General features: G+C 34.2%; 4 protein-coding genes across 4 annotated transcripts; 1 reads left to right on the forward strand and 3 right to left on the reverse strand.

Moving 5' to 3' along the window:
- Window positions 1-190: 190 nt before the first annotated feature.
- LOC113404457 (CDGSH iron-sulfur domain-containing protein 3, mitochondrial) lies at window positions 191-1,396 on the reverse strand. The gene is made up of 3 exons (XM_026645351.2): window positions 1,167-1,396; window positions 819-1,051; window positions 191-369 (listed from the first exon to the last, which is right to left on the reverse strand). Exons 1-3 carry the CDS (start codon window positions 1,215-1,217, stop codon window positions 237-239), a joined length of 417 nt encoding a protein of 138 aa, XP_026501136.1. The 5' UTR covers window positions 1,218-1,396; the 3' UTR covers window positions 191-236.
- A 67-nt stretch (window positions 1,397-1,463) lies between these two features.
- Window positions 1,464-4,953, forward strand: LOC113404454 (cell division cycle 7-related protein kinase-like). The gene is made up of 9 exons (XM_026645346.2): window positions 1,464-1,816; window positions 1,911-2,136; window positions 2,219-2,312; window positions 2,391-2,533; window positions 3,369-3,486; window positions 3,616-3,750; window positions 3,850-4,165; window positions 4,378-4,541; window positions 4,783-4,953. The coding sequence occupies exons 1-9, from the start codon at window positions 1,663-1,665 to the stop codon at window positions 4,927-4,929; spliced, it is 1,497 nt and encodes a 498-aa protein (XP_026501131.2). The 5' UTR covers window positions 1,464-1,662; the 3' UTR covers window positions 4,930-4,953.
- Window positions 4,954-6,638: 1,685 nt separating this feature from the next.
- Window positions 6,639-8,101, reverse strand: LOC113404455 (protein OPI10 homolog). The gene is made up of 4 exons (XM_026645348.2): window positions 7,900-8,101; window positions 7,564-7,816; window positions 7,203-7,312; window positions 6,639-7,115 (listed from the first exon to the last, which is right to left on the reverse strand). Exons 1-4 carry the CDS (start codon window positions 7,936-7,938, stop codon window positions 6,912-6,914), a joined length of 606 nt encoding a protein of 201 aa, XP_026501133.1. The 5' UTR covers window positions 7,939-8,101; the 3' UTR covers window positions 6,639-6,911.
- A 2,518-nt stretch (window positions 8,102-10,619) lies between these two features.
- On the reverse strand, window positions 10,620-13,663 carry LOC113404453 (delta-1-pyrroline-5-carboxylate dehydrogenase, mitochondrial). Its single transcript, XM_026645345.2, has one exon. The coding sequence runs from the start codon at window positions 13,151-13,153 to the stop codon at window positions 11,450-11,452; it is 1,704 nt and encodes a 567-aa protein (XP_026501130.2). The 5' UTR covers window positions 13,154-13,663; the 3' UTR covers window positions 10,620-11,449.
- Window positions 13,664-15,482: the final 1,819 nt, after the last annotated feature.

A 15,482-nucleotide genomic window follows, 5' to 3' on the forward strand; every position in this document is an offset into this window, starting at 1 on the left:
CATAAAAAAGTATGCATTTAATTTTTTTTTTATATTAAAAAAAAACAAACAATTAATGTTTTAAATTAAATAACAGTAACTATCATTTTGTAATCTAGTTAACAATGAAATGTTATTGATTTAGGGTTAAGGTGCAAATAAAAAAAAATATTAGTTTAAATAAACCTATACGGTTTATTGAAAATCTACATGACTATTAGAACTAAATATAATTATATTTTATTTTAATGGACTATCTACAATCTGATAGATGTTGCCTCTTGAATTTCCTTCTGTTTATGTGTCCCATCACAAAATGGTCTATTTTTAGTCTGTTTGCAATTGCACAGCCAATATTCTTTCGTTTTTGCAACTTGAAATTTAATTGGTCTAAAAGAAATAAACGAGAATTACAAAAAGTCATTTCAAATGAATACTATTTACTAGAGTAATTTAATAAACAAATCTACTAAAATTATAAGTATGTATGTTTATATAAAAATGTAATACTATAACAAAACTTAATACTAAAACAAAATACCCATGTAGTGAACATAATTAAGTTATAAGTTAAATCAACAATTACTAAAGTCAATTCTGCAGTCCATTCTATTATTATCAGCTGTATTAGGTAAGGTACATATTACATAAAAGTATTAAACACAAACTTTTACTTTCAATGAAAACTAGTTTTTATAATTTTTTTGAAATATCTTACAATTTTAATTTTATAGCCGAAAACTGATTACATAATTATTTTTGAGTCAATTATTAATTATTATATTGAATATACCCCATTATTAATAATTACAAACAAATTATGAAAAAAATATATTTACCTTTGGGTTATCTTGAGATAAACATCTTTATGTGTGCCATCACATAACGGCTGTGACTTGGAGCGCCCACAAAGGCACCAGTGGTAAGTCTTACCTTCTTCCAATACTAATTTGAATGGTTTTCTATCATAAACAATGCCATTAGTTTGTTGATCATTAGCTGAATAGATTTGTTTTATAACATTCGTTGGTATCTCTGGCTTAGGTGGTTTGGTGACATATCCTGACTGAAACTTAATGGATAGTAAAGTTAATAATATATAATATAGTTATAAAACTTAAAATCGATTTTATTCATCAATCAATTAATAAACATAACCTTTTTTATAAATTAAAGATACTACTAACCGTTTTTAAGCAGTAGTTCACTATATTAAGTTGTAGTTTTCTCGTAAGCATTTTTAACTTGGTTATGAAAGAAGTGTTTTGAAATAATTTACCAAACTCAAAATTAGTTTTTGATATCCGTTACAAAAGTTTTTCCTGTTCACTTAGTCTTAAAAAATATTTTTTTATAAATAAATGGAAATGACGAATTTACAATTTGACAATCATTAGAATTCACAGCTGATTACCACAGAAGATAACTACAAAAATTATATTTGTTTATAGTTTATGGATAGACACTTTTCTTCTGACAAAACTTTTATCTACTTTGTCTATTAAACGTCACTGAAATAATGAAATAATACGACTGACGTCAACATTGTTTTCTTTTAAATTTTCGTTCTTAATTTTATTTTGTTAAATTAGTTATAGATGACTGTGTGGTAAAGGATAAAGCTATTTGCTTTGTATCATTTATTTTTTTGATATGTTATATTGACATTTTAGTTAATGAGTTATGTCGAGAATACGAGGTATAGAGGCTAAAGTGCTAAAAATACACAAGGACTACAAGGATTCTTTACTCAACTTAGAAACTCGGAAAAATAAGAGCAATAAATCGAGTAAAAAGAAAAACGAATCTTCGTTAAGTTACAAAAATGACGTAGAAAGTAAGTATTCACTGCTTTTAAATATTTTGATTGTTTTGCATGACATTAAAATTTGAAGGTTAATTTCGTAAACGTTTGTCTGTATTATTTTTAGAGCTCCAAATAAATGAGTTGTTGTATAAACTGCCAAAGCTAGACGCAATATTCGACGTACATCGTAAAATTGGCGAGGGAACTTTCAGCTCTGTCTATCTGGGTTCTTTAAAACAACACTCAGGACTATCCGATGCACAAAAGCCATGGTTCGCAATAAAGCATTTGGTGCCCACCGCGCATCCGGCACGGATCGAGCACGAGCTGAGATGTCTTCAAGATATGGGGTAAGAAAAATTTTCTAGATATATCTTTTAATATTTTGACTTATGAAATTGTGTGTATGTAAATTTATTTATTTGGTTACAGTGGGAAACATAATGTAATAGGAGTCGAACTGTGTCTACGGCATCTTGACACTATTGTATTTGTGATGCCTTACATACCTCATAAAAAGTTTTCTGTAAGTATCTTTTTGTTAAAACAATTGTGACCACTCATAGACAGTGTCTTTAATGGATATTTAATTCCAAATGATTAGGAATATGTTGGTGATATGGATGCTGAGGAGGTGCGGCAATACATGCGGGCACTAATGGTGGCTTTGCGTCATGTGCACTCATTTGGTGTGATTCACAGAGATGTTAAGCCCAGTAACTTTCTGTATGATAGAGAAAATAAAAGGTAAGTAACAATTTTTCACTCATTTTATCAAATTGTTTTGAAACCTTTTTTATCTGATGACTTGAGCATGTCTGCAGCTATTTGAAAGCTCATCTGCAAATGACTTGTTTAACAGATTGATGATAAAAAGCATGGAGTTAATGCTTGTTGACTTCCAGGCAGGAGACATAACATACATATAATTGTATTTAACTAACATGACTGTATTTTTAGATGTTGAAAAAGAGTAACTACTGAGTTTCTTGCCGGTTCTTCTCGGTAGAATCTACATTCCGAACCGGTGGTAGCTTTACTTTAAATAGTTTGTTAATTGAAGATTCAAAATTGTTTGTAAAAGCCTACTTGAATAAAGTATATTTTGGTTTGATTTGATTTGAGGAACAATAACATGTTCCAACAATTTCCAATATTAAAATTATATTTTTATAAACTAAATAAAATTATGTAGCTACTTGTAGATTGAACAATAAAATTAAAAGTAGTTACATGTTAGGAAAATTGACACAGAACTGAGGTCAACCGTGACTCCATGTTATCTTGTCGGTCCTACACCTTGAGTGTATGACAAGTCCTTTTCTTAAGAGTGAGCAATGACTTGAATAGTATCCGGTATTAGTAGGGAAGGGGTACTTCCCCTTCTTCCTGCCTTCCTGCTCTGGGATATTAAAACCTGCATGACAAAAATTTCTTTGTGGCTTAAGAACCCTTAATGCTTTATGTGGTTTCACTAAGCAATCTTTGTGTCTTTTATAATGTCTAATATTTTTTATTATTACAATCTTAATTTTACTACATATTTATAGTAATTATCCCAATTTGGCCATATGATGGGCAGGTACTTATTGGTAGACTTTGGTCTAGCGCAGCGCGTCTGGACGCGCGAGGAACCCCCCGCCGCGTTGCCGCCGCCCGCGCACTCCGCCACAGTGCCTTGCAAGCGACCCCGGGACGAGGTAATTTGTAACATTCAAATGTCTGAACCTACTGTAATGTCAGAACTAACTCGACTCGATTAAAACAAGGCTAACTTAAATAATACTTAAATTTTCGGTCAACGATGAAGTGGAATTATTTCGTTTCAGGATGACTCGATCCCAAACGCTAAGAGGATGGCCTTAGATTTGTCCGTTCGTGCGAAGTGCAACAATGTCTCCGCCTCTGCGCCAAAACGACCAGTCTTACCAAAGGTGCAAATTCCGAGACAGATCATAACAAAGGTATGTCACTTAAATTTTGGTATTTTACATACACACAGAACATGTGTAGTAAGCTGTACAATCATTACTCGTTGCTGATCGATGGTGTTACATCCTCAGAACCCCCCGCCGGCGCACGCGGGCGAGCGCTGCCCGTGCGCGTGCGCCAACGTGGGCGGCGTGTGCGGCGCGTGCGCGACGCGCGTGGCTGCGCGGGCTCCGCGCGCCGGCACGCAGGGCTTCCGGCCGCCCGAGGTGCTGCTGAAGAGCCCGCGCCAGGGCACGGCCGTGGACACGTGGGCGGCAGGCGTGGTGCTGGCCAGCCTCCTCACGGCGCGCTATCCGTTCTTCCGCGCCGGGGACGACGTGTCCGCGCTGGCAGAACTCGCGGATCTTCTGGGTACTGAGCCGCTGCAGCGAACGGCCGAGGCACTAGGTGAGGCTCGACTGCCTCTCCCTCTCCTAGAATCTCGCCGAGACTAAGGAGAGCGATCGAACGGACCGAAGTCCTTCGACACGGTAGCTTTAAGGACCGGACGAGAGCGTCAAATCTTTTAGCTAGTGGAATTTGATTTGAAATTTTTAATGCGTTCCGCTCGTCGGACAATACATGTGAGGCCGACTGAGCTCGACTCGTTTCTGATGCAGGTCGTCGCGTAGTGACTTCGGCGCAGTGGCGTGGCCTGTGCCTGCGTAAGCTGGCGGAGCGTCTGCGAGGCCCGGCGCGTGTGGCGGTACCGACTCCGGGGCCCACGTGCCGACACTGCCGACTGCCTTCGCCGCAATGTCTCTGTAGGGACGAGTCTAAACCAGTGAGTTTTATATTTTTTCTGCCAATAAGCCAACACCAATGTAAGGAAATCAGTAGTGGTAGTCGTCGAAAAACCTTCGAAATTCGAATTCGGGGCGTGAATTATTTTCGATCGTCGGGAATCGTCGCCGCGGCGGGTCAACAGAGTGCACCGGCGCATAGTTTCGTTTGGACCGCCGCCGCGATGCGACTGCCTTCGCTATCAAGCGTCGGTCTCGAGTGTAATGTCGGCCCTGCGGCAGGCGGACGCCTTCGACGCGGCGGCGACGGTGGCGGGCTTCCCGGACGCGGCCTTCGCGCTGCTGGCGCGGCTGCTGGACGCCGACCCGCGCTCGCGCCTGTCGGCGGCGGCGGCGCTGGCGCACCCCTTCCTGGCGCCGTCGAGCTAGTTTAGTACGAATTTTAGCCAAATCTTATTGAGAGTGTTCGCTGAGGACTGGATGTGTGTGAGACTAGCGTTAGAATTGAATAAAAACGTGCCGGAACAATATTTTTGATAGCTATGTATTAAAATAGACCGGTAGATAGATTTTATAAATTTTCCACCGTTTTCGACGGAGGTGTGTGTATCTCCTGAGGCCGACGTGTATGCGAACATTTTATCTCATTTGAGAGCATGACGTAGGTCTGAATGTGTTAAATATTGTATTTTTGTGACTACGATCCTTCGATATTAGCGGTGCGAGCGGGTTTTGTGCTCGATTTTTACAAACTTAATGAGAAGACTGCCTAAATGAACTTACTATAAGAAATTAACTATTTACTCCCATTCCATAACTAAAATTTTATTTTTGCTACTCTAATTCTTTTAACAATACAAACTATTTATAATCAAGATATGATTTTATGGAATGAGGTATTAATAACATGTGTATATTTGACTACTTCTTAGATAACAATTAACAGGCCGTGTCCCACTACTGGGCAAAAGTATGTAGGGGGTGGTTACAAATATGGTCTTGTACTGTGGACTCCTACTTTTTAATATGAAATTTCTTTTAATCTTGAGAACACTTTTGAAATATAGATATAGTTAAAAATAAAGTATTTAGTTTTTCTCACTCTTAACAATTATTCGATCTTAATATTGTCATATTCAAAAAACAATATTGCAGTAAGAACAGAGCACAATTTTATGATTTAAATATCGGTTAATTTCTTACTGTTTTAATTTTAAATAACATGCTCTTAACTGTTATCTTTGATTGTTTTTTTTGAGACAAATCTCTTCATTAAATATAATTTATTTTTCTGGTTTTGCAAACTGCGACTTTTTCGTTAGAAGTCATTGTTAATTAGTTATAAAGAGGATCTCAGAGCTTATTTTAATTTTAGTACAAAGTCAGCTTGCTTTGTTGCTGCGAATAAACTGTGTACTGATCACATTGGGTAAAAGTTATTCTGAGTCTTTTTAGTTTTTCATCCGAGAGTGTCATGATATCTAGACTTTACACTATGTGATCAGGTTAGTATTTAGTGTATGCTGAGAGTAAAGTCTAACCCCATTGTGAAGGTAGAGTGATGAGCACAAATTTAATTTTATTGTGAATCTATCGTATTTTACTTTAGTTTCATGTTAATACAATGCAAACACTTTTTTAATAACTATAAGCCAATTGAAACGGCGTTTTGGCGATTGTGTTTCGGTCTCCTATTCTCTGTAGTGGCTCCAGCAAGTGCTCCTCTCTGTCTCTACACTGGGGCTGGGAGCTCAATGAATTCAATATAGTGACTATTGTTTATGTTTAATTGTACAAGGAATGTTTTTATGTACTTTGTGGAATATTTATAAGCAATAGTCATTAAAATGAAACTTTCAAGAGTAAAGTGCCTTGGAACTGTGTTCACTAGAAATATATTACCTCATTTGTTACTATTCACTCGTGTAATACATGTTAATATCAACAACTCATAGCTGTTTTTACTTAATTAATCCTCAAATTTTAAACAACATTTGCACTGAATTAAGAATTTATTATACAAAAATATGAATTAAAAGCAGTCTTGTATGATTTATTATTAATATTACACTGAATAAATATTGTTTTTTGCATGACATTGATCATACATATAATTTGTATAGTAAAACCAAACAATACATTAACACATTTTATTAGTGAAGTTTTCACTGAACACAGGATAATAATTTTAACTCGATAGCTTCTCTACGTGTTGTTTCATATAATATTAAATTCAAGCACACATTAAAGCTTATTAAATGAAAATATTGAAGCAGCTAAATACAATGGAGGTTAAAAACAATCATTGCTTACAATGTAATTACACTTATTGCGAACCTCACCAAATCCCTAATATAATTGTATTGCAGGGTGATGATTTTGACAATAGAGAAGTCCATGTCAGAACAACACTAATTACTTTTCCAGAAGTTAGGGTTCTGCTGCAACCGCCTTTCAAAGTTTTGGTACCAGGTGTGCAAGGTATTGAGAGGTATGTAAGAGACACCAGGAGTTGGTGTCATTTGATCTTGAGTTACAGAGAATGATGCTACAAAATTAACTAAATGTTCCAACATTTTTTGTGCAAATGTGACATACGAATGTGCCTGTTGTGCCTGAAACAAAAAATGTTTTGGTTGTTTATATTTACGTACATCATATTCAAAATATAAAAAATTAAAATGTTTTCATTTCAACAGTACCTCTGAGTTTGGAAGGAGTTGAGCATTTGTTTCTGGTTCTATAGAAATTCCAATCTGGGCATTATTGCAGATTTGTTGTTGGCCAAAAGCACTCATAAATTTGTTTTCACCTAAAAATTATAAAGTAATATATTGAATCAACCAATCCATTCAGTCCCATGTGTTTATATATAAAAAAAACTTGGGTTTAAGTTGAACTAAACAAAACTCAATTCTTATAAGACGGTAAATGTTAAATCAGTTTTATTATTGAAATAATTTGTAATAGAAAAAAAAATTTACTAATGAGAAATGTCAATTTGAGAAATCTTTACTTTTATGTTGTATCGTTATTTGTATATATATGTTATATTATTCTTACTAGAGAGTTCATGTAGTTTTTTCAAATTAGATATCTTAAATATAGCTGAGGGTTTAGCGTTGGAAATGTGCCCTAAAGGTTGCCAGTTAGGAGGCGCGTTAGGGTCCGGCCAGCTCCAGTAGACCACAGCGACCGTGCCGACCGGCAGCGGCGTCGTCCCTGTCAGAAATACCACCGCGTGGTTTATCGAGTCTACGTCCAGGATAGTTGTAATAAGACTCGTTTCAGACACAGGCGTGAAATCCGTCTGTACCTAACGAAAAATTGAGGGAGAGATTTAGGCATCAAATTCAAAATAAAATAATTTGAGTTGTAAACATTGTGATTTTTACTTACTAGTCGTCCCGACACAATCAAACCGAATATGTTAGCCATTTAGATGTAAAAATTAATACGTCTTATTACTTATGTGAAAGATATAAGGTGTGAATTCTGTTAAAAAGAAAAATAACATTTCATTCTAGAAAGAACTTCACATTTCGATACTACTTGCAGGAAAAATGCATCAATAAAAGCGTTATGTCAAATTAAATGTCATTTTCACAGGCTATAAATTTTTATTGTATTTTTTTTTAGTATATTTATATTAACATAAAAATTGATAACATTAAGTGCTTAAATATTTAAACATTTATTTATGTAATCATTCGTATTTATTTGATTATGTGTTACAGCTTTGTTGATTATATATAGAGTTATAAATCAACTATACGGATAAAATATAATTTTATTTGTATTTCAAATAATAGTAAAATTAAACTTTTATAACATTAATCATGACGTACGATTGTGATGGCTTCAATTAATTATTCAAGTAAATAAAGTTCGCATTACTTAGTGCTCTCTCTATATTTTTGCACGGCCCCTATATCGATTGTTATTGATGCAAAATTAATCAATTGGAGTATAACAGCGAAACATTACGTATAAATTAATGAACCCTTAAGAAAATAAAGAAACAATAAAATATCTATAACCTACTGAAAATATAAATAATAAATACTGGCTACATTCCCTCTTTGTCTGGTCGTTCCTATTCCCTCTTTGTCTCTAAAATAATAAAATATTACGACGATTGTTTATTATAATATTTGAATTTTATTTCAATGTTTTTATATCTCACACGAACTCTTTTTTATTATTTTGTTGAGTAATAGTGCAGTATCTCCTCGATATTTTTTTACACGGCCGAGCACAAGATGAATTATAAACACAAATTAAGCATTCTCATGAAAATCCAGATTTGCTTGTGTACCTTATACCGTCATGTATGCAATTTTAAACACTAATGTTCAACATAATTATTGTGTTAAACGACGCGTCTTTTGCATAATACGTCAAAAGTGCTGTCACATTATTGAAGCGTTGCAGAACTATCGATAGTTTGTCTATCGATAGTTGACCTCGAAAACTATTCAGGATATCGATAGTACTATCGATAGTATCGTATTGATCAATACTATCGATACTATCGATAGTATCCCTAGCTCTCTGTAAGAAATACTATTGGTAGTAGCGATACTATTGCTACTATCGATAGTATCGATAGTTTTAGACTATCGATGGTTTTAGATTATCGATAGCCAGTGATTTTTTTATAGTATTAGTTTTTTAATGTAAGTAATGTATTCGTAATGTATTCTAATCGCTACACTCGAGATTACTACAAAAAAGTTTCATTGTAATGCCACCGTCCTCCTAAAAGTTTTTTTAATGTTATGAGTATTTATAATGTTTATTCATAAATCAAACACAAAAAATATTGACAACATTTTTCACATTTAAATTTTTCATTATTCCGCACAAAATGTCTTAATTTTAAAAACAAATATTGTAGTAAATTTAATTTAATTTATTTAAATATACACTATAGTTGGCCTAATAAATTACTTATCTTGAGAAAGTAATACTATCGGAAATTACTGGCTATCGATAGCACAAAACTATCGATCCTATCGATAGTATCAATAGTATTGCTCATGGGAAGCTATCGATAGTATCGCTTACACCTTAACTATCAATAGTCTATCAATAGTCTATCGATAGTGGACTATCGATATGCAACACTACGATTATTGACTATTAGCGATTTGCCCCGTTTTGGCACGGATACAATTTATTGATTAAGAAAATTACACGACATAAAGATATTTTATACTCAATAACACTCCGGCATAATGTAGCTTTCTACCAAAGGAAAAATAATTGATTTAGATTATTATTTCCAGAGATTACATTCCCTTTACATTAAAAAAAACAAATTCCATCTCTACAATAATAGTATCGACTAGTATTGATTCTACACACATTAATGGGAATAACGGAGCTCGGATTAATCATTGAATCGTATTTTTTTTTAATACTTTGCTGATTTGCTCTGATGCTCTCATCATATCATTCCTAGCGCGCAAATAATTTAGAGCCTTTATTATTCATGCCATCTATAATTTAGACTGTGACAGAGGAGTTAAATTTTATTGACATATTCTTGTATATAGATAAGGTGATATGAGCGTAAACATTCAATCTTAAAGCCAATCATTTGAAACTAAGATACCGGGAATTAAAAGAATTAATAATAAGATACCGGGAAATGTAACCAATATACCATTTATGAAATTTAAAAAGTTTATTAAGACTAAATTAATAAATAAGTCTTCTGAATGTGTATGTATTCATTAAATGAGTACTTTTTAGAAAAAAACGCCTGGATTTAGGCTCGGATTCCATCACAGTACACTAATTATTGTTAAAAAAAACAGCATTGTAAATCTGTTTATTTGAAAAGAGCAACTATGCGAGTTTCTTGCCGTTTCTTCTCGCTGGAGGCTGCTTTCCGAAACGGTGGTAGTTTTTTAATATTGACGATTCAAAAACGCTTCGTTGTGAAGTTTACTTGAATAAAATTGATTTGATTTGATTTGAAACAAGTTAATGTTATTTTCAATTGAAATTATTTTAGAAATAAAAATGATTTACCATTTAAAAACAAAGTATTGACCTTTTTTAATTAGAATTAAACCAAAAAAGTTTTTTTAAATTATAAATAAAAAGTGTTTTAATGAGCACTAATAAATTTATTGACTTATAATTAACACAATAAATAACAACATCGACATTTTAGTTTTAAATTAAATACGTTAAATCAAACATCTCTAGGTCCTTTAATGATAATTTTTATGCAATATAATAAATAGTTTCGAAGAGTAACAAAATTTAAACACATTTACAATGTAAACATTAATTTGTAAAAATTATTTAAAAGTTATACACTTTATTGATTACTAAAAAAGCATAAATGCAGCAGATCATATAAGAAAGCAGACACGTGCGTCAGATATCAGATAAATAGTTTATATAATGGGAGACACATTGTAGTGATAAGCAAGAGCAAATAGTATAGAGTATAGATAAGAGCCAGTAGTGGGCCGAATGTACGCGAGGTTCCAGCTTTACTAATTTTAATAACATAAATAAAATTATATTTCAAGCAAATATACAACAAAAACTGCAACTATCTGGGAAACAAACAATAAAGACAAGGTACATTACTATAATTATTATCTAAATTTCAAACATTTGATTCTTATAATTATACAATCTCAACCTTGTTTCAATAACAGGAATTTCATACATTTTCGTAATGATATGAATGACATACAACATTCAATTTGTTTGAAATACTGTTTCTAGAATATCATAACATATTAATATTAAACAGATAATATTATTTAGTTGATGATATTTTTCTAGTAATTAAACATAAATCCTACGTCAGAAGGTTAACTTCCACTCTACAATAGCATAATACTAACTAATAATTATTGTACTGATAATTTGATTTAGGATTTTTATTTATGAGGTCAAATTGCTAACTCTTCTCTTTTTAATCTCTCATGTAAGGATAGTCAATGTCACGAAGGGGAACAAAAGTCTCCTTAATAGACTGTGGTGTGGTCCAGCGCATGACATAGTTGGGCCCGCCAGCTTTGTCATTAGTGCCAGACATGCGACCTCCACCAAATGGTTGCTGTCCGACCACAGAACCTGTTGACTTGTCATTTATGTAGAAGTTTCCAGCGGTCATCTTAAGCTCTTCCAGAGCAGTTTGTAAGAACTTTTTGTCTGAAGCAAACACTGCACCAGTTAAAGCAAATTTAGTGGAAGAGCCAACAAGTGCCAGAGCCTTGGAGAGATCTTTATCTTCATAAACATAGATAGTTAAGACAGGACCGAAGATTTCCTCTACCATAAGTTTGTCAAGCGGATCCACGGTTTCAATGATAGTTGGTTGAACAAAGTAGCCCTTGCGATCATCAAATTCACCACCTCCTAGAATTGTATTCTTAGGATTGTTTTTAGCATTTTTAATGTACCCCGTAATTCTTGCAAAAGCTTTGTCATCAATAACTGCACCAGCAAAGATTTTGAAATCTGTTGGGTTGCCAATTTTTAATTTTGCACGCTCTTCCAGAAGTCCTTGCTTAATGGGGTCAGCTAGAGACCTGGGCAGATACATTCTTGAACAAGCCGAGCACTTCTGACCACAATATTCAAATGCTGATCGTATTGTTGAAGTTACAACTGACTGTACATCTGCAGTTGGATGAATAAAGTGGTAGTTTTTGCCTCCGCACTCTCCAATGAGTCTGGGATAGTTTTTATAGTTTTGCAAATTTTTACCAACCTCATTCCATAACCAATTAAAAGTGGGTACAGATCCTGTAAAGTTAACACCGGCAAGCTGAGGTGATGAGGTAATGTTACGGCCAAATGTAGGGCCATCGGCTGGAACAAAGTTAACAACTCCAGCTGGTAGACCAGCCTCTCGCATGATGTTAAAGATGCGCCAGTTAGATAGGAGTGCAGTGTCTGACGGTTTCCAAATTACTGCATTACCCATGAGAGCAGGGGTGTAAGCTAGGTTACCTCCTATAGCGGTGAAATTAAAAGGACTGATTGCAGCTACAAATCCATCGAGACCCCTGAACCTGAGTGAATTTCTTGTGACGGAGGGGCTCTCAGAGATAGGTTGATATTTAGCGTTTTCTTTTAAAAAGAAAATGTTGAAGCGAAAGAAATCAATAAGTTCAGCAGCTGAATCTATTTCAGCTTGAACAACAGATTTTGACTGGCCCAGCATGGTGGCGGCATTCAGACGCTGACGATGCTCTCCAGCCATCATCTCTGCAGCAACTTGCCAGATTCGCAGGCGTTTCTCTAACGGAGTACGATCCCACCGCTTTTGCGCATCGCTGGATACCTGAATTGCCTTTTGAATCATTTTGTCACTGGCGTAATAATATTTGGCCAGCTTGCGTCCATGGTCGTGTGGCATGACTTGATACCGCGGTTCGCCATCTTTTATATACTCGTCACCAATTACGATAGGCACTTCCTCAGTTACATCGGCAGTACGTTGCAATTCGGTAACTAATTCGGCTCGTTCGCGACTTCCGGCTCGGTATCCCAGTACAGGTTCGTTTTGTACCTCGAAATCTTGTAACTTCGGAAGTTCAACAACGCTGGAAACGCAGCGTTCCATGGATCGCGCTCTAAGAGCGGTCCTCGAACATATCGCTGAAATCATTATGCTGGATTTCTAAACGGCGATTAGATGAAAATTGATTTAACCTTATAAAATAATCTGACTAAGTTATTTGTTACGTAAATCTAGAAACGCAGCGTTCGCGACGTTCTCGGTAATACTGAAGCACTAGACACTCCGTGTCCACGACGTGGAAAAAAACGCAATTCGCTTTGGCAGGGACGTCTGAACGATGACCTTCACCAATTTACATTTTAGAAAACCACACAATTTTCACAGCGACAGTTTGAATTGTTCACATCGCACGTCACACTTCACTATGAAGTATTTCGAAACGACAATTTTCGTTCAGAATTTCTATATACAATGAGAAACCACTTCCGAAACGTCTCAAACGTTTTACGAAAACAATTCAAATCAAATGTATAAATATACAGAATATAAACTCTTTGGATTTTCTCACTCAGCTGATAGAGTCTCCATAGACACTTAAGATACGTTTTCCCTAAAACGACACACAGCTTAGAAATATTATTGGGTTTTTATAAATTTCTGATACGCAAAAGGTGTTATTTTAACTTAAGTAGATTATGAACCTTTTAAATAAAATTAACTATTTTTTATTTATTATAAACCTATTACTAAAATAATATTTGTCTTTTAATTAAAACTTTTACTTGAAACTGTACCTTTAGAAGCGATTTACTAATGATCCTACCGCGCATGTTCAAAAGGTGACCTACATTTATCGCGCAAGCGCCAAAAAATGAGGATAAATTGGAAGGGGTAGTTATGTAACAAACCTTATTTATTAATAATTTATACTGTTTATATACATATATTTATTTATTAAAAAATAAAAATATATACATACAGTTACAACAACAAACTAGAAGTACGAGCTTTTATTTCAGTATTCAGTATTGTCGAACCAGATCTACTGAAATACTTGAGTTTAATTCGTCACACGCTTTTTGTGCTGTCAATACATTATCCTAGATATTATTATATCTCGCAATTAGTGTAAATAAAAATGAACAAAACAACATTTAAAAACATTTTTAAACAATTTTAAAACAACATTTTAAACTTTTATTTTAATACGTATTTGATAAGAGGCAAAAAATTTATGATGTATTAATTATTGTTTAGTGTTTAGTTTAGTGTATAAGACATATTATTACATTTAGGGCCATGCAATTTGTTGGCTAGGATCGTTTTATTGAGAAGACACCCACCAACGAAGGAATTTTGGAAATTCTATCCCTAAGGGGTTGAAAGTTTGTATGGAAGTACGTTATTTTTTATGTTAGAAACATGAAACTTTATTTTTGGGATACTGATTAAAAATGAGCAGATATGTATTTAATCGTTTCTGGATATTCAACCCTAAGGGGTGAAATACACAGCAATGTGGTATTCAAAGAAGTCTTAAATTAATGTAATATTAAAATATTATGTTAATTTAAGACCCCTGGAAGCACACAAGATAAAATTTGCTTAAAGTGTATCCTAAATAAATATTGTATAGTTCTCGAACAATAATCTATTGAAGTCTTAATCAACATTCAATAGATAAGAAAAATGAATACCTACATACTTGTTTAAGGTGGATAAAATTAACTACTGATTTGATAAAATGTATAGAAGTATTTAATTATGTATGTTTAGAGTACTCCTTTCGAAAAAAAACCTTCGGGTTGCAGCTGTAGATATGATTTCTGGAGCGATATTAATGTATATAATGTTTGATTTTATATATGACTAGAATAGGCAGCACATTAAATGTATTGGTATAAATAATGAGACGTTTTCCCGCCTCGTCTATCTGTCTGTCTGTGCGCAAAACTACCAAATTATTTTTATACGGTTTTCACCAATGGAAGGAGTAGTGCGCGACGAAGGTTTAAGAATTAGTAGAGTATAAGTGGAATTGACTTTGACGTATTGCGATGTAAATATTTTATGCATTCTACCCGTGCGGAACCGAAGCGCCAAGCTGGCAACTTGTGTTGTACTTGCACCGATGATCTTAATCATTTGATGACCTTGGGTATACAATAAATTTGGCTATCAACGCGTTGCTATGGCTACGTCATACGTTGAATTATCATTACAAAGTATAAAACAAAGTCGCTTACCGCTGTCTGTACCTATGTATGCTAAGATTTTTAATTATATCTTTAATTACACAACGGATTTTGATGCGGTTTTTTTTAATAGATTATTTATTGATAGGTTGATTCAAGAGGAAGGTTTATATATATGTATGTATGTAATACATGCACAATATAGTAGAGAAACACTGATTATTTTAGAGGTTTCATAAGTGATGTAAATAAACACATTTTTTTGTGCTTACATTGCAAAC

This window comes from Vanessa tameamea, chromosome 5 (genome assembly GCF_037043105.1).
Source record: "Vanessa tameamea isolate UH-Manoa-2023 chromosome 5, ilVanTame1 primary haplotype, whole genome shotgun sequence".
NCBI lineage: Eukaryota > Metazoa > Arthropoda > Insecta > Lepidoptera > Nymphalidae > Vanessa > Vanessa tameamea.

Bases quoted from the DNA above. Each gene is read 5' to 3' on its own strand.
- LOC113404457 (XM_026645351.2), bottom strand. From the start codon at position 1,217: ATGCTTACGAGAAAACTACAACTTAATATAGTGAACTACTGCTTAAAA. The intron at 1,052-1,166 runs GTTAGTAGTATC...CTATCCATTAAG, and splicing joins TGAACTACTGCTTAAAAACG to TTTCAGTCAGGATATGTCAC. The intron at 370-818 runs GTAAATATATTT...TATTTCTTTTAG, and splicing joins TATCTCAAGATAACCCAAAG to ACCAATTAAATTTCAAGTTG.
- LOC113404454 (XM_026645346.2), top strand. From the start codon at position 1,663: ATGTCGAGAATACGAGGTATAGAGGCTAAAGTGCTAAAAATACACAAG. The intron at 1,817-1,910 runs GTAAGTATTCAC...TATTATTTTTAG, and splicing joins TTACAAAAATGACGTAGAAA to AGCTCCAAATAAATGAGTTG. The intron at 2,313-2,390 runs GTAAGTATCTTT...CCAAATGATTAG, and splicing joins TACCTCATAAAAAGTTTTCT to GAATATGTTGGTGATATGGA.
- LOC113404455 (XM_026645348.2), bottom strand. From the start codon at position 7,938: ATGGCTAACATATTCGGTTTGATTGTGTCGGGACGACTA. The intron at 7,817-7,899 runs GTAAGTAAAAAT...ATTTTTCGTTAG, and splicing joins TGATTGTGTCGGGACGACTA to GTACAGACGGATTTCACGCC. The intron at 7,116-7,202 runs GTACTGTTGAAA...TTTTTGTTTCAG, and splicing joins AACTCCTTCCAAACTCAGAG to GCACAACAGGCACATTCGTA.
- LOC113404453 (XM_026645345.2), bottom strand. From the start codon at position 13,153: ATGATTTCAGCGATATGTTCGAGGACCGCTCTTAGAGCGCGATCCATG.